We start from the raw sequence: 23,195 nt of genomic DNA, 5'->3' as shown, positions 1-23,195 counted from the left end.
TCTGTTCTCAATAAATGTAACTCTCCAGTTCCACACACTGCTCTCCAGTATAGCCAGTCAGACAGTGACAGCAAGAGCCTCTGTTATCCATATTTCAGAGCACCTGCTTTTAGGAACCTAAGAATTAAATCAGTTGGGAAGGTGCAACCCTAGGGAAGCCTGAAGTGGTTGGGCAGCCCTGGGGAAGCTCATTTACTTACCTCACTGGTTTTCAAATCCTACTTCTAGTACCAGAGCACAGAAGAATGTCAAATATCCACAGTCACCACACTCACTACTTGCAACACCTCCCTTGGTAGTTGGGACTCCAAGCACTGCTGGGCTTATGAGCTTTGATGCTATTACAAGGTAAAGACGGGTTGCAAATGATATAAACTAAAAGTAAGTAACAACAAAGTTAGCTGTCCAGTCCATATAGCCTCAGCCAAGTGTAGGAAGGACTCTGACTAGAAGTCAGACTGCCTGGGAGGAGGAGCATCCCCATTTATAGCAGCAAATAACTACGGTAGTAATGATTAGTGAAGGGGATAAAAACAGCCTCTGAGCACCATTCATCTACACCACACCAGCTTGGCCTGGCAGGAGAGAGCTTAAGCAGAGATAAGACTCAGCTGAGCATCACAGTGCAGCACACACACTTGGGGCCAGCATCCATCTCTCTGTCTGGAAACAAGCAAGAACAGTGATTTGCAGCAGACTTGTGGCCTGAAGCAATACAGGATAGAGAATAAGGAAACGATAGGACAAAAACATGACACCTTGGATATGATTGATTGATATGGTTTTGGAAGAGTGAGGGACTGCAGATTTGGCATTGCCTACAGACATGGAAAATAAACTTGAACATATGGTTACGTTTGGATTTACCATCATCAGCAAGTTTCCCTTAGTAACAAGATCACATTCTCATTAGAGCAGTACTGACAACTGACTCTTTCGCCGGACTCTTTCGTTAAATGCTTCTTCCCTCTTTGTGATCAGTTTGCGTCTGTGGAGATAGGAAGGGGAAGTGTTACAAAAGGGACAGTAGAGTATCTACTCACACCTGCCTCCGTTATGTAGGCTTTTATTTTATTTAAAGTGAATTTTGTAATGTGGTATTACACCATCATGGGTTCTGCTCTGGTGGCTAGAGTTTCAAGCTTAGCAGAGTGAAAATCACCTCTGCTGCTTGCTTCAGATTTAGAGTCTCTAGGAACACATAAAGACCAAGGGTAGTGACCACAAATACATTCACAAGTACAAGGTCTAGTCTGTTTTACAAGTTTTATTAAAGTTGCAGTTAAAGTTAGGATTAGCCAAGCGTATAGAAATTCTATACAGACATACACAAGTTACAAATATATTTATACTCACATCCTTAACAATAGTGTTAGGATCTGATGGGTCTCTCATGGATTGATCATCTGTAGAGGAATGATTCTTGCTGCAGTTTCCCATAGCAAGCTCAATTTTCCTGCTCTGGGCACCCTTTTATAATGTGATTCTGTCTATAGCTTTTTAACATTTATGTACATTGTGCACCCTGCGGTAGGGCATGTGTTAGAAAAATGTAACTACTGAGTATCTTGTAAGCAAAAAATTATTCTTACTATTAATTTTCTGCAATATCGCCATATGGTACATCTTTTCCCGTAATCTTAGGGCATCAGGTTATTCTTTGGTCACTTATATTAACATTTCTTAATTCTGTTGCCTAGTACAGCTAAGCTAAAATCTTACAGGCCTCAGCCCGTAGGTCTTGCGTTTCAGCCTTACTTAGATATCCAATACACGATTATCCCTTCCACATACTGAGGAGTCTCATACTTATATAATCCTACAATTTAACTCTATATAGCTTACAATGATTATATATGACACACGTTAATCATAACATCAATGAACAAACTAAAGTCATTGGCTACAGTTACTATACAGGCTACATAATTTAAAGACTGCCAGGTAAGCAGGTGCAACTCCACTGACTTCAGCAGACTCACGCTTATGATCAGTTTGCTGATTGTTTGGCCCCAGATCTCTCACACGATAGGAAGCTCAGCTCCCACACAACCTCCTCATGTGGATTTCCTTTGCCAGACACAAGCGGAAGCTCTATTTCCACTGTAACTTAAGCCCTGATCTTTAGTAAACAATACATTAATATGCTTAAATCTTGGCCCAGCAACAGATTCATCTTGGTTACTGTGGAACCTGAGTGCCGTGGTCCACAGTAAGCAATGAGAATGATCACTGATGAGTTAAAATGAGGCCACCAAACTGAACAGTGGAAGGGCAGCAATTCACAGCCTCCCCTCCCTTTATTAATTCCAGTAAACTGCGACAGTGGTAACTTCAAGAAGGGAACGGAGATTTAATGACCAAGAATGGGAAAAAATTCCTCCCCTCCTTCCAAAAGACACGCTTTTTTTCTGTGTTAACACCATCTTGTATATTAGAACTAGAAAATGTGTTTTAAACACCCTAACCTTGTCATCTCCATTTGTTTTTTCTTTACACTTCACTCACCTTAGTGAAACCAGACTGGTGAGTTTCACTTCCTGCGCCTCCAATGCTGTAGGTGATCATTATTTTAAGGACTGGGATACTTTTGATAGGGTTTGGATAACTTTCACATGAAAATAGTGCACTCTTAAAAACGTGGCTGGCATTGCTACTGCCAGCCTCTGCCTCACTGATGTGCATATTTGCTTGGAGGGGAGGATTTTTCCAGGAACTTTGTGTCACAATGGGTTTATCATGAAACACCAAACAAGTATAATTAACATTCTCCCTGGTGAGAGCTCAGATATGTAGACACTACATGCAGCTGCACTGATTGCAAAGCCCATGTTCTGGAAGCTGACAGGCTGTCTAAGCTTCTTGTGAGGCTCTTCTAAGGCACCAAAGTTTGAGCAGGGGGAATGTTTATACCCTCTTGGTGATTCCATGTGGGCAGCACAGCTCTGCTGAAACTGCTTGGCAGATGGCACTTGCATGAGAATGTCTGGATATAAAATCAGCTGTTACTGTGAATGAAAGAACTGACAAAGCCTCATAGTGTAAGTAGGAATGATTAAAAAGAGTGAACTAGTAAATGCTCATGTAGTTGGGTGCTGTTAGTTGAAGCTATCTGGGCTGAAATACTTAGATTTCGTTCCTACCTCAGAAAAGCATTTTCATCTGCCAGGGAAGTGATATTGAGCTGGTGTTTTAATTCAACTGCCGAGATTTTCTGTTGAATGTTCTTCTCCAGCTCCAAAAGGTTGCTTTTCTGGGGAAAAAGGAGCACCAGGTAGTTACTCACTTGCTGTACCCAGACGGGATGAGTGATTTTACACAACAGCCGGACACAAGACAGCAGAGATGACTGAGAAACACAGAAATCAGTCTGGACCGGTCTAAGCAGGCAAAAACTTCTGCCCCACTCTTCCTCCAGTTGTTCTGCTATGGACCAGCCCAAGCTCGATGTTAGAATGGTCAAACACTGACAGATTTGAAGTAGCCCGAGTTCTTTGCTGGGTGAGACAACACGAACATGCAAGAAAGGTGGGCCATGGTGGTGCAGCATCAGAATGCAATAGAAAGACTTATTACTAACAGGGAGTGGGATCCCAGAGTCGCTAGTCACAAAAGGCTGACCTGCCAAGCACAGTACAGTCAGTCACACTTGTTTTTAATTTCCCATTTGCTTCTATGGTGGACATCACAGTAATCTCTCTGCAAACAGAATGCCACTGGTTACTGTTCTTATGGCAGGATGTACCCTACTTATAACTAACCAGAGGGCAATAATCAGAGCGTCACTACAGTTAAGAGTCTGTCGGCATATTCTTAGTACAGCTACTCCTCATCGGTTACACAGAAAATTCACCACAAACACACAGTGGGGAAGGGAATCCACTCATCTTTCTCAGACATCACTGAACGGGTCATGCAGCCAACTGGCATTTGTATTGTAACAATTCCTTGGGCCTCTAGTAATTTCACTGGCAGTGTGCTGAATGCTATGGTGTCTAGAAACTTCTCGGCAATGGTGACGATAGAACTCAGCTCCTCTTGCACCAAAAGCACAGGCCCCTACCACATGAGCTATAGGAGAAGTAGTCAGCCAGCTATTACTGGTGTATGGGACCTACGGCATACAGCAGAGCAGTTCTCCGGTCATTTGATATAATATTAATGCAAATTCTGTTCTATGCACCAAGAAGACATGCTCCCACCCCCAGTCTGAATCCAGCAGCAGATATTAATAACGTCAAAGAAATGCACAGAAACAATCCACAAGAAATTTGGCTTTAGAAGTGCAAAAACAGCCCACCTTTTCCAACATGATTCTGGATGTCTTGATTGTGAGGGCTTAATGTGAGATTCTAGAAGTTGCACCCAATACACACATCCCCACTTCCTCCTCAGCACAGGGGAAATCCTGCCCACTGGGTGACAGGCCTCATTTTGCCAGGGAATTCCGAACCAGTGTCAGAAAGGATTCCCCCCCCAACACAGAAACCCCAGGACCTGGGGCTCACTTGCCTATGCCTTCTTGCCTCTGCAGGCAGCCTGCAAATATCTTGATGACACTCAACTCCCCAAACAGGTTCTCCTCCCCTAACACCTCCTGCTGGATCTCCTATACCAGGCTCCTAATTCACAACTCTCCCCAGAGATCCTACCAAAAGTCTGTCTCAACACCATGCTGCGCCTCACCCAACACTCTCAACACCCTCCTTAACACCTGTCCCCAACCATGCATCCTCTTGTCCTCCAGATCCCAACACTATTCCCCTTAGCACTATTGAGAAAAAAGGGAATTGGCCGACAACAAGGCTTGAATGGTAACAGTTGATGTATGTAAGTGCTTGTCTAAAAGCTATGGTTCAGCCCACACATCAATAACCTCACCCCAATCATTGTAAGGCGTGGAACTTCCCACCAAAGGTTAACTGTGCAATTCTGACCCCAACCTTAACACACCACTCATGAGCACATAGCCATGCGCTGGAATTTGCTGTTTGTGCAACACCTAAACAACCTTACATTTGCTCCTCCTCCAATAAACCGAAATTCAGAGACAACCTTAACCAGACTCAAGAAACTACTTCTAGCACAACAAAGTGCAATTCTGCTCTGAAACGTGACTGGAGATGATAAATGTGGGAATCAGGACCATTGTTACAATAATTCCCAGACCAAAGATGCTCAGTTTAAAGGGTAAAATACAGCACGTAACATCGTCAAAAGTAACTAAGTGACCTAGGAGCCTAAATGGTTCTGCAGAATTAACAGGATGAAAAAGCGGCAACGTTATTACTAAAGTCAGCAGATTTGACTGAACAGCAGGGAGCAGATTTGCCGAGGAGGAAGGTGTCATTGTTACGTGGGTGCTTTTCAAAGCAAAACTGCTTTTAAGTGCTTGATTTAAATGAATAAAAGTCAAGGAATTTGGGTAAGTCTGAAAGCCTGTTTCTTCACCCTGTCCTTTGTACTCCAATATTCCAGATGTCCGCAAACCCCAACTGATCTTTAGGTATTGTCTGTGCTACAATACATGTGAGCCATGTGGTTCTATCTTCACTTGGACTGTCCTGGTACTTAGATCAGAGCTGTATCAGGATTTCAGTGGGCTAAATACAGAATCATCCTGTTTGGTGGAGCCGCGGGACCAGCGGACCCTCCGCAGGCACGCCTGAAGGAGGTCCACCGGAGCCGCGGGACCAGCGGACCCTCCGCAGGCATGCCGCCGAAGGCACCCTGCCTGCTGCCCTCCAAGCGACCAGCAGAGTGCCCCCCACGGCATGCCGCTCCAAGCACACACTTGGCATGCTGGGGCCTGGAGCAGCCGCTGGGCAGGTCATGGCTTCTGTGAATTTTTCTTCTTTGCCTGTGACCTGTCTGTGACTTTTACTAAAAATATCTGTGACAAAATCTTAGCCTTACTCATAATGACATCACACACACTCTCCCACCTCTTTCTTAAGCTCCACCTGAGCGTTCTGCATCGTTGTGGTAAGAGCCTTGAGAATCTGGTCTTTCTCCTTCAAATCGGCTTCCAGAGACTTGATTGGATAAAACACAGACACATTCACTTGGATAAAATGGGCTTCTCTCTCTCTAGCCCAATGTACTGTGCAGCCCCCATCAGCCTCTCCCAGTCATTGCCATCCCTCTCCAATACTTGTGTCACGGTCTGCACCACATGGGGGCGAGGGTTGGCCTGAACAGAAGCATGGACATACCATTGCCCTGATTTTCATGATGCTTTTATAAGCTGGATTCATTCCTATTGGCAGGGGTCAACTAGTTACCCACGCTGTCCTTGTACTTAATTGGGCTAGAGGAGAGTCAAGCATAAGCTCTCTTGCATATGAACTTGATTTACCTAGAGGTCTCTCAAGATAACCCACCACCTTAGGCAAAACTGCAGTGTTCCACAACCCTTGTGCTCCTTAGAACAGAGGTCAGCATGGGGGGTGACGGGGCATGTCAGGTTTTCAGGTTCGGCGGGGGGGCATGGTGAGCCTTCTGATGGTTAGGTGGTTATGGGAGAAGGGAAGGGGCTAGCACCAGCTCGAGTGCCACTCTCTCAGGCTTGGCCCGACCATCCCTCCACCATGGGGGGGAGGGTGTAGCTGGGCCAAGCCTGAGTGAGTGGCACTGCAACCAAGCAGCTGGGGTTGTTGCGCTGCTCAGGTTTGGCCAGGCCACTCGTTGTCCTAGGCAGAATCGGCCACCCTAGGGAGTGTCCAGTTTGCCCACAGCTAGAGCAGTCCCTAGATTTACCCCTTCCCACGCAATGGGGCAGGGGCTACAAGTTACACAGCAGCAGCGTGTGAAGTGGAAGCCACTCCTAGAGGAGAGCAGACGTAACCACTCCCCCACTGGGGATATGTGTACGCTTGGAGAGGTGGGTGTGACTTGCACTAGGTCAATCAGAGCTAGCACACTAAAACATAGTGTAGCTGTGTGGAGATGGGCTAACCACCCTGAGGATGTGCCTAGGATCTTGGATGGACAGTTGGCCCCTCCCACCACCCATTCTGCCACAGATACACTGTTTTTAGCATGCCAGCACAATGAGAGCTAGCCTGGGTATGTCTCCTCAAGTGAGGTGGGAATCACACTCCAAGCATAGACATTCCCCCGAGGAAACCCAGAGCTCTGTGTTACAGTCAGGGGTCGAGAGCAGCCCAGCCAGCAGAGGCTGCACTAAATCATAACAGCCTTCAGACACCCAGGCCAAGTGGCTCACTGGCCGGCCAGGCCCCCTGTCTGGGGTCTGCCCTTATTTGGAAAGTTTTTTATTTCAGGTTTTATAAAAGCACCAGGGCTACATCAAGAACCCAGAATCAAGCTTCGTTTCCCAATGGAAATCACAGTTAAATTCCCCGAGTGGCTCCTTCTCCTATTAACAAACAGTGCACAAAAGGGGAGCTGATCAGTTTGCATTATCCCCTCCAGAAGCTTGAATACCACAGCTAAGTCCCGTCCTGCTGACTGGGTGAGAGTGAACTGCTCAGAAATCTAGACTGTACCATGTGATGCAGTTGCTCAGTGCCACTGCATTCCATTTTTTGCCATACTTGCCTCCTTGATGTTTTGCAACTCTTTTATTTTCTCCACATCTTCCTGGTGCTGTTTAATAAACTCCTGAAAAGGACACACAGTTTGTGCACAGTTCATGGCATGTCTGTAACATTCCTAGGCTCATCAGCGAGCAGCCGATTCCAACCACCTGCACAATCCAACAGGCGAAACCAAATACACGACCTTCCAGACAGTAACTGCTAGGCAGAAATACAAGTAACTAGTGATTTGGAAGGTGTCTGACATGCCCCGTGCTCCTTAGGATCCTTGGGGTTTAACAGAATTATCCTGTGATTATAGTTTGAATCCAGCCTGTCCCTATCTCTCCCTTTACTCAGAGCATCAGGCCTTTGAGCCTTTGAGCAATAGGAGCCTTATAAACAGACATAAGAACGGCCATACTGAGTCAGACCAAAGGTCCATCTAGCCCAGTATCCTGTCTTCCAACAGTGGCCAATACCAGGCGCCCCAGAGGGAATGAATAGAACAGGTAATCATCAAGTGATCCATCCCATCACCTATTCCCAGCTCCTGGCAAACAGAGGATAAGAACACCACAGACACATGGATTTTATAATAAACCTGCTACTATTTTACTGGCAGTAAAAGTTCATGGGAACTGCAGCACTTCAACATGTAGCTTTATGCTTCCCTCAGGACTAGCTACCTCTCTTTCCTGCTGTGGGAGTTTATTCATCATGTAGTTACCACTCTGAGATGATTTCTTTAGATGCTCTCTCTCCATCTCAAATTTCTTCATCAGTTCCTGCTCTGTGGAGAGAAAGACAGAGGTCTGAGGGCTTTTCCTAATCATCCATTTTAATTCTGTATAAGAGGCACACAAATGTACGTGGCAACATGGATATGAGGTGTTTGACTCATTTCAGCTGCATTCAATATTTCTACCACCCAAGCACTACGGTATCTAAGCACCAGATAACGAATGACAGCTCTGGGTGGTGCCCTGAAGGAGAATGTTCTCACAGTCTCATCCCATTCCTGGGTTCTGAGTGCATGTACATACACATGCCCACACACTGGATCACTTTTTCAGTCATTGTCTTGCTCCCTTCTCCTCCTCTTGCAGTCTCTCTTCTTTGCATGGTAACTTTGTAGCTGTCACAGGTGTTACTTTGTGAGGCTCTGGATGTGGCACAATGTACAACGTAGCCAGAAATATGTCCTTATCCAGGGAGACACTTCCTACAGAATGGGCTAGCAGGGAAGAGATAAGCACATTGCTGAAGCGACATATGGAGGAAAAAGAACAGGAGTACGTGTGGCACCTTCGAGACTACCGTATTTATTTGAGCATAAGCTTTTGCGGGCTAAAACCCACTTCATCGGATGCATGCAGTGGAAAGCACAGTAAATACAAGTGTCCTTGTTTACTCACTTTGCTGTAACAAGGCCTTCTCCCGCTCAATCCTCTCACTCTTCTTCCAGTCAGCCTGCCTTCTCAGCCACTTCTCCTCCATTTCATCAGAAACACTGTCCTACACACACACAGACAATATGCATTTTCAGAAAATCTTCCAAAACCTCTGACTGCTCCTGAATCTCCCACATTGCCTCCAATTATGCTGTAAAAAGATACACCTCTACCCCGATATAATGCCACCTGATACAACACAAAATCGGATATAATGCGGTAAAGCAGTGCTCCAGGGGGGTGGGGCTGTGTACTCTGGTGGATTAAAGCAAGTTCGATATAACGCGGTTTCACCTATAACGCGGTAAGATTTTTTGGCTCCCGAGGACAGCGCTATATCAAGGTAGAGTTGTAGTTAGCAACTATATAGCCATTTCCATCCACAAATCCCAAAGTGATGCACCAGAAAGCTCTCCCTCAGGCTAAAGGAGCAGAAGGAGGGAGATCCTTTGTGGGGACAGCCTCTGTGGCCACTGCACACCACTCTTCCTCCACAGGGTGAGGGAGACACCTCCAGCTGCATCCATCGTGCTGCTCCTGCTAGCAATCACTGAAGTTATGCTCTGTGGTGCACAGGGTAGTGTCCCCCACCCCTGGGTTTCAGATAACCTGCCCTCCTTACCCATAGTGAAACTGCAGTGAATCCAGCACATCGGGGACTCTGTGTGCCAAAGGGGATGGCGGGGTGTGTGTGTGCACTCACTGCAGTACCTTCCTAGGAAATTAAGAGCTATTCTACACTGCAGTGCTACATCGGTGCAGCTGCACTATGCTGATAGGAGAGCGTCTCCCTCCGACAGAGCAGCAGATTGGTCAGCGCTTAGGTTGATGTAACTTGCGCTGTTTGGGAGGTGGCTTTTTCACAGCCCTGAGTGATGTAAGTTACGTCAACTTAAACAGTAGTTGTAGCCAAGCCCTAAGCATTAGACTAGCAGGACCTGATCCACTTTTGGAGATCACTGCAGGGTTGCTGAAATCTCACCTGGTACATTCGGAAAGCATTCTTCAGATACTTATATTCCTTCTGCATCCCCTCTGAGCAACAAGAGAAGGACAAGATATGTAGTTAATACAGCAATTTTAACAGGAATGTCTCAGCCATGGAGATTTGCACTAAAACTCTGAATAGGTAACATGAAAGCAGACTAGGCATCTCAGTTCGGATCCCACAAGACACGTCTATGTAACAGATTCCACCACATAGTATGGGACTAAGAATGAATAAACTAATTCTGTTTTTTAAAGGAGGCTCAGAATTAGAAGTGGACTGAAGCTGTGTTGGGGCAGGTTGCATGGAATATCTGCTGAGCCTACAGCTGGCCTGAAGACACCTGTCAGTAACTTTTCTGAGCACCAAAACGCACCCAAAATTAAATAAATAAATAGCTGGGCTACAGTCATTGAATTGAAAGATTTTCTTCATTTCTGTTTACAAAAGTACCAGCAAATTGCAAAAGATCTGGCTGGCCATCCAAGAAGTTTTCTGGGCAGCCTCCCCCTGAAATCAATATCTGTTTGGAAACGTGAGCATTATTCAAGGCAGCAGAAATCTGAGGAGCTCAGATGTTCTCCAATCCCCTCCTGCTATTATGGATTGAAATCTCTCAAGACTGCATGAGACTTTGGCATAACTGAATCTCAACCATAACCTTAATTCAGCCTCAGAACACAGACCCCAGTCTAAAGCTAATCCAGATCTGGACATGATTTCTGACGTCAGTTTATAATTCTAGCACAACGCTAGCATTTAAAAGGATGACGCTCTACCAGCTGCAACCCACCTTCTTTCACAACTATCCCTCTTCCCCAGTTAGTACTGACAGTCACAGCTCAGATCCCTCTTTGCTTTCAATATCAAAGCATGGAGAGCCAGGGGAAGCTTCCAAAGAGAGTTTGCTGCTGTGAATATGCTAGAGGGGGAAAGAACCCGACAGGAGTTTCCAGCTCAGAGTAACCATGAAAACAACAGGGCTCAGACTTCCCGGAAAGCCTGTCCATACCCATTTTCTCTTGTGCAGAGGCCCTCTCAGTCCTCAGTTCTTTCTTGTACTGCACTTGCAAGGCCTGGAGCTCAGCACAGTGAGCTTCTTGGAGTCCCCTGTGTGACCAACGCACAAACACATCAATGCAGGTAGCCACAGAGCACACTTTCCTCTCAGCCACCCACTCGATCGTTTATAGTGATGGAATAATTACAGGAGGTGAATGGCCAGGTTACTGTAACTGTGTACATTATTTTGTTTTCTGTGTACTGCACATTTACATTTCTAGGACTCTGCAGGAGGCGGCTGACATGTTGTGGTAAATTCAGATGTAAATTGCCAGAGGACAGAGACACTGTGCATATCCCGGAGACTTTACTTTTGTTCTTTCTTGTTTTAAAATAAAAGTCAACCAGGCTGAAAGTATATGGTTGCTCTTTGTGTGTGGAGAAAATATAACCTGGGGTGTAATTTGATAGGCAGAGAGGATTGTAGATGTGTCATGCAGATCTTCCTAAACAAGTAGTCATTAGAAGCTTTATGGCATCTCACACCATCATCTATTCTGTTTGTGCTGGGCATGTCCCAGCTAGTCATTTATCTTACTTTATTTACTCTTGGTACTATTTTTCTTCTTTCATTCTGCATTCTAAGTGCATTAGTTTCTAATGAGGTGATTGATGTGAGCAGAAGTTAGTGATGCTGTACAAGGGGCGTTTAAAGTCAGTTTATATATTAGTTTCAAATGTATATTTTCTGGTTTGTGAAGTAAGAGTTTACTGCATATGGGGTTGCTGGAGGAAGTCAGGTGTTGCTAGACTTAGCCCATCACCCCACCTTCTCAACAGGGCCTGCTTCAAGTTTTTTGCCGCCCCAAGCAAAAAAATTTTCCTGCACCCCCTCCGGCCCCACTCCAACTCCTCCCCTTCCCTGCCCCATTCCAACCCCTTTCCCAAATCCCCGGCCCCGCCTCTTCCACCAGGTGCGCCGCATTTCCCCTCTTACCTCTCCCTCCCAGGCAAGCTTGGGAGGGAGGGAGGGAGGGAGGGAGGGAGGGAGGAGTGGAGCGCTTGGGGGAGGAGGCGGAGGTGAGCTGGGGGGGAGCGGTTCCTCTGCCCCCCCCAGCGTTACTTCCTGCAGCCCTCTCCATGTCCCCCACCGCCGCAGCTCACCTCCGCTCAGGGCCGGTTCCCAGCATTTTGTGCCCCAAGCAAAAAAGAAAAAAGGAGCCAGAGTGCCGCCCCAAGCACATGCTTGGAGCGCTGGTGCCTAGAGCCGGCCCTGCTGCTCAATAACCTTTCCCAAGCTGACGAGCTCATTGTTGGCCATTGATACCACAGTGTGGATGAACCTTATAAAAATGTAGATTTATCATTTCCAACTCAGACTTCACAGCTGGGTATAGTAGGAAGAAAGGACTGGGCCAAAAGGCTCCGTTAGCCAACTGAAAGTCCTGGGGTGATGGGGGCGGGAGGCACAATTGTGCTAAGCTGGCTCTATTCTTTCTTCTTCAAGAGCGCGCTGATGGATCCAGGGTGACCATTAGCTACAGAGAGCAGCACAGCTCAGATTTTCCACCACTCATTCAACAAGTATGCAAGACCCCTATAGTAAGGTACATCATGCTGTGGACTCAGATGCCAACGATGTGCGGATGGCACCTAGCACCTCATCAGTTGAAGGCAGCGTGGTACCCTAAGTGTCTGGACAAAGTAGGAACATGAAAGAAACATTGATGTCCCCAACACAACATGAAGTCAAGGTTAGGCTGGTCAGTAAAGAAAAACAGTGAGACACTGGCAGACACACTGCTATGCCCTCCCATTACTCCAAGAAAGGCGTCCAGCCTAAGATCTCACACGAACAGTTGTTCACGTCACATTTTGGTCTATGGATGATGGAAATATCACAAGAGAATAAAATCTCACAATATCTTCACCAGTCATGGTACAAAATCTAAGTGCAGATGACCTCATGATACTGCAGCTCCCACGGTATCCAGGATTGGAAAGTGAGCCTGATTCTGGCCTGGATTCAAAGCCACTGGATCTGGATGCCCCAATAATAATTATGGTATAGAGATCGCAGTGCGTCAATCCCAAGCTTGGCTCATTTTGTTGAAGACATACTGCCATGTTGTCTCTTAATCTGAACATCCAAAACCACACAAGATATAAAACCTTGTAGAGAAAACTATGGTCTCCAGCATTCAGTTCACATATGTGCTTTCTCCTTGCATAGCACAGCAGTTGTACCTGATCTTATTCTCATGCTCCTGTTGCATCTCATTGCATTTTTCTTCCATATCCTTCTCCAACTTGAAAGGAAAAGAGACAAAGTCTTTAACTAAGGTGTAAACCAGGGGTTGGCAACCTTTGGCACATGGCTCACCAGGGAAAGTACCCTGGCGGGCTGGGCTGGTTTGTTTACCTGCCATGTCCGCAGGTTCGGCCAATTGTGGCTCCAACTGGCTGCGGTTCGCTGCTCCGGGTCAATGGGGGAGGCAGGAAGTGGCGTGAGCCGAAAGATGTGCTGGCCACAGCTTCCCATCACCTCCATTGGCCTGGAGTGGCAAATTGCGGCTAGTGGGAGCTGCGATCAGCCGACAGCAGGTAAACAAACTGGCCCGGCTCACCAGGGTGCTTACCCTGGTGAGCTACGTGCCAAAGGTTGCCAACCCCTGGTGTAAATGTATCTACCCTACCATTTATTTGAGAGAAAATATCTGCTAATGACATAACTCCAGTCAGGTTACTAAAAATCCTGTCCACAGTGGGCTCAGAACTGTGATAGCTACAATTCCCAGGACAGAGAAGGCATTCTTTTTATTCATTTTCCCCTTGAAAAACATGCTGTTTAACTGTTTTCCATCCTAGGCTGGTTATGCAGAGATTTCTTCATTATCTAAGCCCTTGCTCTTTTTTCAGAGTCACCAATTGCAATCAGAGCAAACGCTTCTACATTTCAAACAGCAGTGAAGTCGTTCAAGGTGGGCTTCCAAAAGCGGTGAACTCACTTGGGAGCACAAGTCCCCGTGACTTTCAAGTGACTTAGGTGGTTTTAAAAATGCTGCCCTCCACGAAGCAGCTGTTTGGCTGTAAAGGAATCCACATTTATAGTACATAAATAATTAGCCAAGTTCCCCACCTGCCATTTCTCTGCACTAACTGCTAGACAACACTGACTCCTGCAGACATGTGGACACCTAGCAATCTGGGTGCATTCTAGCCAGTCAGTCACTAATAATGGCACTGAAAGGATCCAGGCAGTGCTGTGTGGTCTAGTCAGTCCTTTCCCTGTAGTCTTCCTCCGACACTGACTTCGTGGAGCACTTTCTGAAAAGAAGGGATAGATGACAACTAAGTGGACTCACCAGTTTGCGGGAGGCCTGGTGATCTCTGCGCAGTTGCTCCATCATGTCTGTCAGCTCAGCAATCTGTTCCTCTAAGTCAGTAATAACATCCTCCCTACAATGACACACCATCTTTCCATCACGCACGGAGACTATTGCTGGGACAATCTTGTTGTTTTAACAGGAGCAGTGGTGGAAATAGAAATAATATCACTACTAGAATTCAGCATCTGGGGCTGGTGTCAGCTCCCGCACTGCTTCTCCCACTCGAGGCGGCAGGGTTGCAGAATGGGTGTGCAATCTTCCCCCAGCCTGTCTTACCATGCGGTATGAGGAAATGTTTATCAGTGGTTTACCCACTCAGTAGGGACGCCGTCCCCTTCCTTTAGGGCTCTTTTGGCCCAGCAACCTACTTTCCAGTGCAGCTTCTTTTCCTGCTCCCTTCAGCAGCAATAAGGCCACCAGAGGAAAATAAGGTCACAGAGAAAAACAAGCTTTGACATCCTGCCCAATGAGGCACAATGAGAAGGGAGGGTGTATAGATGCACACAGGGAAGGAGGAGAGGGTGGGCTCCTGCAAACAGACACTGACCATTATCGGTCAGAATGTGGGACATCTTTGTGGAGAGCTGGTGCATTTGGGTCTCGGATTTATTCCAGCACTGCGTTCTGGTGAATTTTACAATCCCAATTCTGACAGTGACCACTGCAGACACTGAAAGGTTGGTAAACAGCAATCAACCTTTGTATCATTCCCTGTCTCTAAGGTTGCCAATTCTGGTTGGACATATTCCTGGAGGTTTCATCAGATGACAAACTTTCATTAAAGATTAATCTTTAATTCTTGGAGACTCCAGGTCAAGCCTGGAGGGTTGGCAACCCTACCTGTCTCTAAGGATTACAGCTCTCATCTGCAGAAAGAAAGGGCATTTCTCAGTATGGAAGCATGAGACTTAAAACTGAATGGATGGTATTTCCCTCTCCAAAAGGCAGGTCTTTTGTAGTACAAATCTTTTAATCTGCTTCCTGGTGCTCAGAACTTCTAGATAAGTTTCAGTTTAATTGGGGAAACTTTCTCTATCCACTACTTCCCTGTGACCCTCTCTGGTCATCCCCTCTCTTTTTCAGCATCCTGAAGACTTCATGCTTTGGCTACCACCTTTCTGTCCAAGGTGGACCAGGCAGGACTCTTCCCCCTGGAGACCATCAATGTTGCTGCTTAATCAGCTGGAAGGACCATTGTTGAGCAACACGTGATGTGCTCCTCTCAAGGGACTAAACAAGCTGCCTCTTAGCTTGTTAGAGCTAAGAGAATGAAAGCTGGGTCCCAGACCACAGAGGGGCTTTTACTGAACCCTTCACTTCTAGTATCCTTTAGTATCCTCCCAATGGCAGCTAGATACCAGATTCAAGGTCATAAGAGCACTCCAAAGAGAGAAAGCAAATGGAGGGATGAGAACATTTAAAGGAAAAGACCAAACTTAATGATCAAATTATATTAAAATTTAAAACAGAATAATTTGAAATGTTAATGGGCTGCAACATTTGCACAAGGATTGGCATCTGATAGTCCCAGAACACAACATTCAAATCCAAATCACACAAAATTAAGAGGCATTTGGCTCCAGATTTTGGGTCATCAGCAGGGTTTATTTCATGTCACAGTAGTTTACAAACTGTATTCAGTTACTATAAATGGCTACTGGCTGAACAAGGTCTGAATATACACACTATTTTCTTACTCTAACATCTGCTTTCCTCACAGGAGATCTACATTTAGACTCAGTTTCCAGCCCTCAACACAAAACAAGCAGTGGGACAACAGCGTCCCATCTCCAGGGTGGAAGGAGGTGAGGGAGACACTGTGTATATAACAGCACATCTTGCTGTCACTGGTTAACCAAGAAACAGCATTCAGGTTAAGGAATGAAACGAGATTCCTGCAGGTGGTGGTGAGAAGGAGGTTAAAAATGTACATAAAGTTTACGGTTTTTATTTTGACCCAAAACAAACAGAAAACAAGCAATACTCACGTCTCAAGTTTCACTGGGCTTCTGCAAAGAGAGTGAAAGATTAAATGTACATTCTCAAACTTCCGCAGGTTGAGTTAGAGCAGATGACATGAGTTTGTTGCAAAGCAAAAACCTGACTGCATCTGTATGGTGTACGGATCATTACTGAATGTTCTCTGAAGTTTGTTTCATTAGCAACTCTTCCCATAATGCAGGATACTATACAACACCCAAAAACCTATAATGCTTCTACATTGACTTTTCAGCCTCAACACCCATACATACACACATCCCTTGTTGGTACGTGCTAAAAAATAGACAGTGAAGTGGATGGGAGTGCTTAGTGAGAAGGCCAGGTACAGACATTTCAGTGCAAGTCAGAAACAAAGCATTTATTTGTCTTATAATTTGCCTGAAAGCAGAGAGCTATGAACACACCTGAGGCAGATGCACCAAAGTTACACTTCGTTCAACTAGCACTGTGCTATAGAAATGGCCTCTTCTAAAAGCTGAGATCAGATCTCTTATTGGATCTTCAGTCTGGACCTGAATGATCCTCTCACACCAACCTGGGGCTCTCCCATTTTTTTTTTACCATTCTGTTTGCCTTAGCAACACTCCATCATTAAGAAAATGTTATTTTTGCTACAGAAATAAAACTCGCCTCATTAAAAAAAAAAGCTATTTTGGTAGCATCCCTCACTTTGGCTCCTTATCCCCCATTTGGGCCTTTGGAAGGCAGACCACTATGGCTGAGACTGTACAACTAATTCTAAAATTGCAGCAGCACGATCAAATTCCAGTGCACACCTTGTGACAAACCTGGGAGTGCCACGTGCAGAACAACAAACAGGACCCAAAACTCTCACAAACCAGAAATCCAGAGAGAAGCTTGATTCTTCTCTCACTTCTATGAAGTCAATGGAATCGGTCCCGAGTTACTTAAATTAGAATCAGACTCTTCATCTCCTTCTTCACACACACCAGGTGTTTACCTTGGGGCAGATTCTGCTCTCACATCAGCTTTACATTGGTGTAACTCAGTTGGGCTAGACAAAGACCCCTTGTCTATGCAGCATGTGCTCATGAGGGTCATCTCCCCTCTTGCAAGCTTTCACAGGTTCCTCACACACTATTATTTTGGTGGAGGGGGACCGGAACCATTTTAACCATTTAACTGATTTTCTAAGATTACCTGGGAACAAAGTGCGGGGCCGGTTCTTCAGCGATTTTTCTTTCAAAAAATTCCTCTCCTAGCGTGACGGAGAGATGTTCTTTACTTCGAGTCAAGGTATAACCAGGTGAGATTTCTATGAACTCCTCTGAAGCCTGGGGGCCAAAAGAGAAGATATTCAGCTCAGGAAATCTAGTGTCTGGAACCCTAAACCCATTAAAATGCTCTCTCTCTCTCACTCTGAAACTGTCAGGAGTGTTTTCTAAAGTATTCCCTGTACCAGCAGAAGGGAAAAATGGGATTCCTCATCCAAGGACCTTTCCCTAAAATCAAGTAGAATCAGATCTGTTCAATTATATGGCTTTTGTGTTTTATGCTGGCCCATGGGTAAAGAGCAGCCCATACATTTCTGCAACAGAGCCTCCAGCTGCCTTCATAGCACCGTAGTAAGATAGAACATCAAGCATTTGCCATGCACAGCATCTCTGCACCCAAGATCCAGGCAGCTACAATTTGCTTAATTTTCCTGCTGACCTGGTGTCCCCAGCAGGGTCCCAGTGTTGAGGGCAGAAAGTTAAGAATACCTTATCCAGATTAACTGCAGGGGAAGTTGGGCAGAATTCTAATGAGCCAAGTTGAAGTTTGTTCCGGATTAGAGGGGTTGACACCCCAGCTTTTGCAAGTGCCAAGGGATCTTTAAGAACTACAGGCAGCGAAGGTCTTTATTTTCCCCTGAACACTGGCACAGCATGCCCTAACACTATGCCTGGTGGGGAAATACCTGCCAGATCACAAACATGAATGCAGGAAGTTATCCAAGACGAAATTCTTAGCCAAGAGACCAGAAGGACCCTTCATTCTATCTGCTAAGGCGATGAACAGTTGGGTTAACAAACAAAACCATTTAGTCCTGTTTATGTAGAAAGGCAACACTCTCTAACATCTGTGGGGTACAGATGTTGCTCCTCTTTATTAGCATGTGGTTTTGGGTAACACACAGATAAGTAAATTGTGTGGTTATTATGAAAATCAGATATCACTTTACAGAGAAATCTCAGATGAGGGTGCAAGTACACCTTATCCTTAAGAAAGATTGCATGAGGTGGTTTGGATGTCAGAGCATGCAGTTCAGCCACCCTCCTGGACACAGTGATAGCTACCAGGAAAGCTACGTTTAGGAATAGGTGCAGCAAGAAGTATGTTGCTAGAGGCTCAAACAGTGGGCGAGTCAATGAGTCCATGTTGCTAGAGGCTCAAACAGTGGGTCAACAAAATTAGGTTCAAGTCCCTAGGGATAGGTTCCCTTATTTGAAGGGACAACTTTTCCAGGCCCTTTACAAACCTGATTCTCATATCATTAGGAAATACAGACTGGTTACTCATATAGGGATGGAAAATGGATCTTGCTGCCAGGTGGACCTTGATACTAGAAATCACTAACTCCTGCTGCTTTAGGTGCAATAGATGGTCCGGGGTATGCAGGATAGAAGACTATATTGGCAAGACCCCAGACTGATGAGCCCAGACAGAAAAACACCTCCATTTTGACAGGTAAACAGTTCTGGTAGAGGGCTTTCTAGTGTTTAACAAGACATGGCAAACTTGCTGAAAGCAAGACTCTTTTCTATCATTTAGCCATGGAGCCTCCTGGCTGTTAAACGAAGGGCCCACAGGTTTGGGTAGAGCAACTGTCCATGATCTTGGGAGATCAAGTCTGGGTTCAACAGAAATGAAATTGGAGCTGCCACTGACAGATACACTAGAGTGGAGAACCAGTGCTATTGAGGCCACGCTGAGGCTATTAATATACCTTGGGTCTGGTCCCACTTATTCTTTAGCATCATTCTGTGTAGGAGTGGGATTGGGGGAAAAAAGTGTAATTGCGTTTGTCCAGGGTAGCATCTGTGATGGAAGCAGGACTGTAGCCTTGTAGGAAGCAAAACTGTCAGCACTTCATGTTCTAAATATGTCTATTTGTGGTGACTCTTAAATGATCTGATTAGGAGGGCCACCAGCTTGTTCTGCACCCCTGGAGGGTAAGAGGCTTTCAGTTTGATTGAATTGACCATGGAAAGTTCCATAGGTGAACTGCTTCCTGACAAAGCAGTGAAGAGCGAGCTCCCCCAACTGTTAAAGTAAAACATCGCTGCATGTTGTCTGTGAAAACAAACTGGCTCTTCCCCTAGACATGCAGTAGAGGAAGGCCTGGCAGGTGAGGTGGGCAGTCCTTGGCTCTCTGGCTTTGATATGAAGAGAGATTCCTTGAGGGCCACAAACGTTGAATTCCGAGGGGGCCCAGATGAGCTGTCCACCCCAGAGCAGACAGGTCTGTCACCAGTCAGCAAAGACTGAGGGCAGACAAAGGGCAGACAACTCCACAAACACTGAGTGGGTCTGTCCACCAATCTAACAAAGTTAGTACCCAGGTGGGCACAGAGTTCAGATCGTGGTAACTTAGTGAACAAACAGAGGCCAGTCAATTTTCAAGAGTCCGAATAAGAGCCTCTCCTAAACATTTCAAGAAGCACGAGTTTGGGTTTTTCCTGGGCATCTGCCTAAGGCAAGAGATTCGTGGCTTGAAGCCCTATGACCACGGCATCCCTCAGTATCAAGTAATGGAAAAAAAACAAAAAACAGCTGGGGCCAAAAATGAAAAAACTCACACTAAGTCTAGAAAGCTAACTACAAATAACGTATAACGATACACCAAGAGTACTTTCAAAGACCAGACAAAAAATTCCAATGAACCTCACAGGTGCTAAGAAGGAACTGAGGGAGCCCAGGGGCAGCTGGGCCCTTTATATCGGTGCAGGTGGCGCGAGGCAGTAGTGGGTGCTCGAGTTGCCCTGATGGGTAGCACTGAGGGAAAATTTTCCAACGACTCTGCGAGAGGCCCAGGCACACCAAGAGTGGAAGGCACGTGGACAATCACTTGAAGAAGAAATTCTTGTTAGCATTTTATTGCAAATGATCCCACCTGTTCTACTCACATCAGGTGGTTCTCTGCTTCGTAGTCGATATCCATATTTTCTGTGAGGCAACATCCCTCTGCAAATGAAAAGCACTTTCTCAGAAAGTTGCAGACAAGTAGAGTTGCTCAATGACGAAAACTGCTCCACTTCAAACAACAGAGCCAGGCACATTCAGTTAAGCCCAGTTTTTGTGGGCTGCCAGGGTGGTGAGAACAAAAGTGCCCCTTTTTGTAGTGATGCGTGAGTACAGCAATACTGAGTTTGCCAACCAGACTCCCTGAGAGCTGCTTGTGATCTCTCTATGTTATTACTTATCTGAGGGACTCAGATTTTGTTTATCACATACTGTATATGTATGTACAATAACACCAGCCACATTCACGGAGGTTTTGGTGCTCTATACTAGGCAGTTACCACCACTCAGATAGGGTTGCCACCCATCCAGTTTTCACCCAGACAGTCTGGTTTTCGGTGTATGCGTCCGGTAGTGTTGCTACCTGTCCGGTTTTCACCAGGACAGTCCATGTTTCAGCTCGTGTGTCCAGGTGCCATTTGATAAACCCTGAAGTTCATTTTTAAAAAAAATCTGTGACAAGCCTAAGTGGAAGGAAGGAGACAGCGCAGCAAGAGTGGTTTCTGTAACATGCATTCACTGGCGAGACTCCACATCATTGAGGCTTTAGTGCTTCATGTGTAAATTACCTTAACATTAGTACTATTGGGCTGTTAGTCATGTGAAGTCTTAGGACTGCTAATAAGAGTTCTCTGTTTTCTGCGGATCGTTAGCACATTGGAAAGCCATTTCATGTCACACACCACTCTTGAGCCCCCCACTCTCCTTCTCGAAAAAGACAAATACTTACTTGGATGTGCTGGGAGGTTTTAGAGCAAACAGGAAACTATTTTGGTTTTTCAAGATCATGCCTAGTGAAGAGGACCTGATTTAAAAATGTAAACAGGATTCAGACATATTTATGGAACAGGCACAACCCAGGTTTACATAATCATGGCAACTCAGCCTTCTGAGAGCAGCCAAGCATTATACTGCCCGGAGTCCTTTAGCCAGCTTCTTTCATAGTGGGAACAGACTGTATCCTCGCCACACCGCAGGTACAATCACAATGCCTTCACAATAAGATTGCATTGGGCGTAATTTTGGACAGACTTTGGCCCTGAATCTATATTCGGATGTTACAGCAAATCTCCAGTTATTTGGTTTGGGTTATGGCCTCTTGGAATTCTGCTAAGATAAGCTGTAGTGTATCTAAACAGTAGCCTCTCAGTAGTGCCCTCCTGTAGTCCCATCTCTTCCCTCTGGGCTTGAAATGACATACACAGCACCTGACACCAGCATTAAACTCATTATAACATAACTTGTGTAAAATACATTTGGAAAGGCGTACATAAAAGAGTAATACATTACTTGTACAAAAATCAGTATGCACACGAGTTACCTGTAACTTTAAACACATTTCTCTGTAGGTATATATAACTTACCCCCCCCAACTATTAATGGGGCCCAAATAAAAGATAAACACAAGAAACTGGTGTTAAGCATTAGAAAGATTGGAATTCCCTCTTCCGCCAATGGCTTCTGCTTACCTGGCTTTCTGATTCGGTAAGCCTGGCATGGTCTTCATTAGCCTTTTACCCCTCACATTCCAAGGGTCCCAACAGGCACAGTATAAAAAGGGGGAATGAGACATGTTTGCATAGCAGGAACCCTGGCTGGGCAAAAGGCTGGAGATGAAATAAAGATATGACGATTCAGAAGCATTTACTAGTCTTGGAATTTTTTTGTAAATCAGATAAAATATCACCTTCTTCTTATGGGAGACCAAGACAGCCGCTGTATACACAGCAAATTCAGCCTTTGGATGCATACATGCAACTCCCATTGAGTTCCGTAAAAGTTATACACGTCTATCTGAGCACAGAATTCACTCTTACACATTAAGGATTTCCAAGTCTGACCTTTATCTTATATGCAAGCACAGTATCTTTCCATTTTATTTACACCAACTACCTAACTCATACAGTGATCCGCCCCAGACACACAGTGGACAGGGGAGGGATTTTGGAGATTTCACAAACAGCTGGCTACTTTCAAATGGTCATGGAGATTCACTACTTTCATTTACAAGTAGGGCTGGGACATATCTATTCTTTGATGATCCAAAGAAAGATCAATGCAATTTTGGCCGGCAGAGAGAGCTATAACATCACTGAGAAGGCAGGCAAACATTCTGCTGTATATGCCTGTGGTGCAACCAGACCAGGATAACTGATCACTAGTGTAACCATAGGTACAAGGTTCTGGCTTGTCTTGCTAGTAGCATGCCAGGTGCATCATAAGTGAGGCTCTAAAAACCCTAACAACTGATGGGTTCCATTTTGCACTCTCCATTTGCCTTCAACTCTGTGCTCTTCCCAGGCCCTTGGCATCCTATCCCACTCTTCAAAACTGCCATGAAATTTTCTCTTCCTGGCCACCTCCCATGCTCCACAGAACATGGGAAAAAACAGTGACAAATTTACCAAACTACCTTCTGCTGACACCATCACTACTCAGCCATGGAATCATCACACTAGAAAGAATTTAGAGGCACTTTAGAGAAGAACAATTATTGGGGAATACAGGAAAGATTAAAGTAGCCTAGATTGAGCTAGGAGAGGACTAAGGGAAAGGTGGGGGTTGGACCACGGTA

At 45.5% G+C, this 23,195-nt stretch overlaps 1 protein-coding gene across 1 annotated transcript; it reads right to left on the bottom strand.

Annotated features, from left to right (window-relative positions):
• Nucleotides 1-94: 94 nt before the first annotated feature.
• On the bottom strand, nt 95-22,200 carry FLACC1 (flagellum associated containing coiled-coil domains 1). The gene is made up of 15 exons (XM_050916829.1): nt 22,090-22,200; nt 21,351-21,425; nt 20,506-20,563; nt 17,537-17,670; nt 16,363-16,383; nt 14,351-14,444; nt 13,233-13,294; nt 10,996-11,093; nt 9,978-10,030; nt 8,960-9,059; nt 8,231-8,334; nt 7,564-7,626; nt 5,946-6,035; nt 3,144-3,253; nt 95-988 (listed from the first exon to the last, which is right to left on the bottom strand). The coding sequence occupies exons 1-15, from the start codon at nt 22,191-22,193 to the stop codon at nt 910-912; spliced, it is 1,245 nt and encodes a 414-aa protein (XP_050772786.1). The 5' UTR covers nt 22,194-22,200; the 3' UTR covers nt 95-909.
• Between the last annotated feature and the right edge of the window lie 995 nt (nt 22,201-23,195).

The sequence above is a fragment of the Gopherus flavomarginatus genome, chromosome 10, assembly GCF_025201925.1.
Source record: "Gopherus flavomarginatus isolate rGopFla2 chromosome 10, rGopFla2.mat.asm, whole genome shotgun sequence".
Classification (NCBI taxonomy): Eukaryota; Metazoa; Chordata; order Testudines; family Testudinidae; genus Gopherus; species Gopherus flavomarginatus.
The sequence above is the reverse complement of the archived record's forward strand: the minus strand, read 5'-3'. Positions and strand labels throughout refer to the sequence as shown.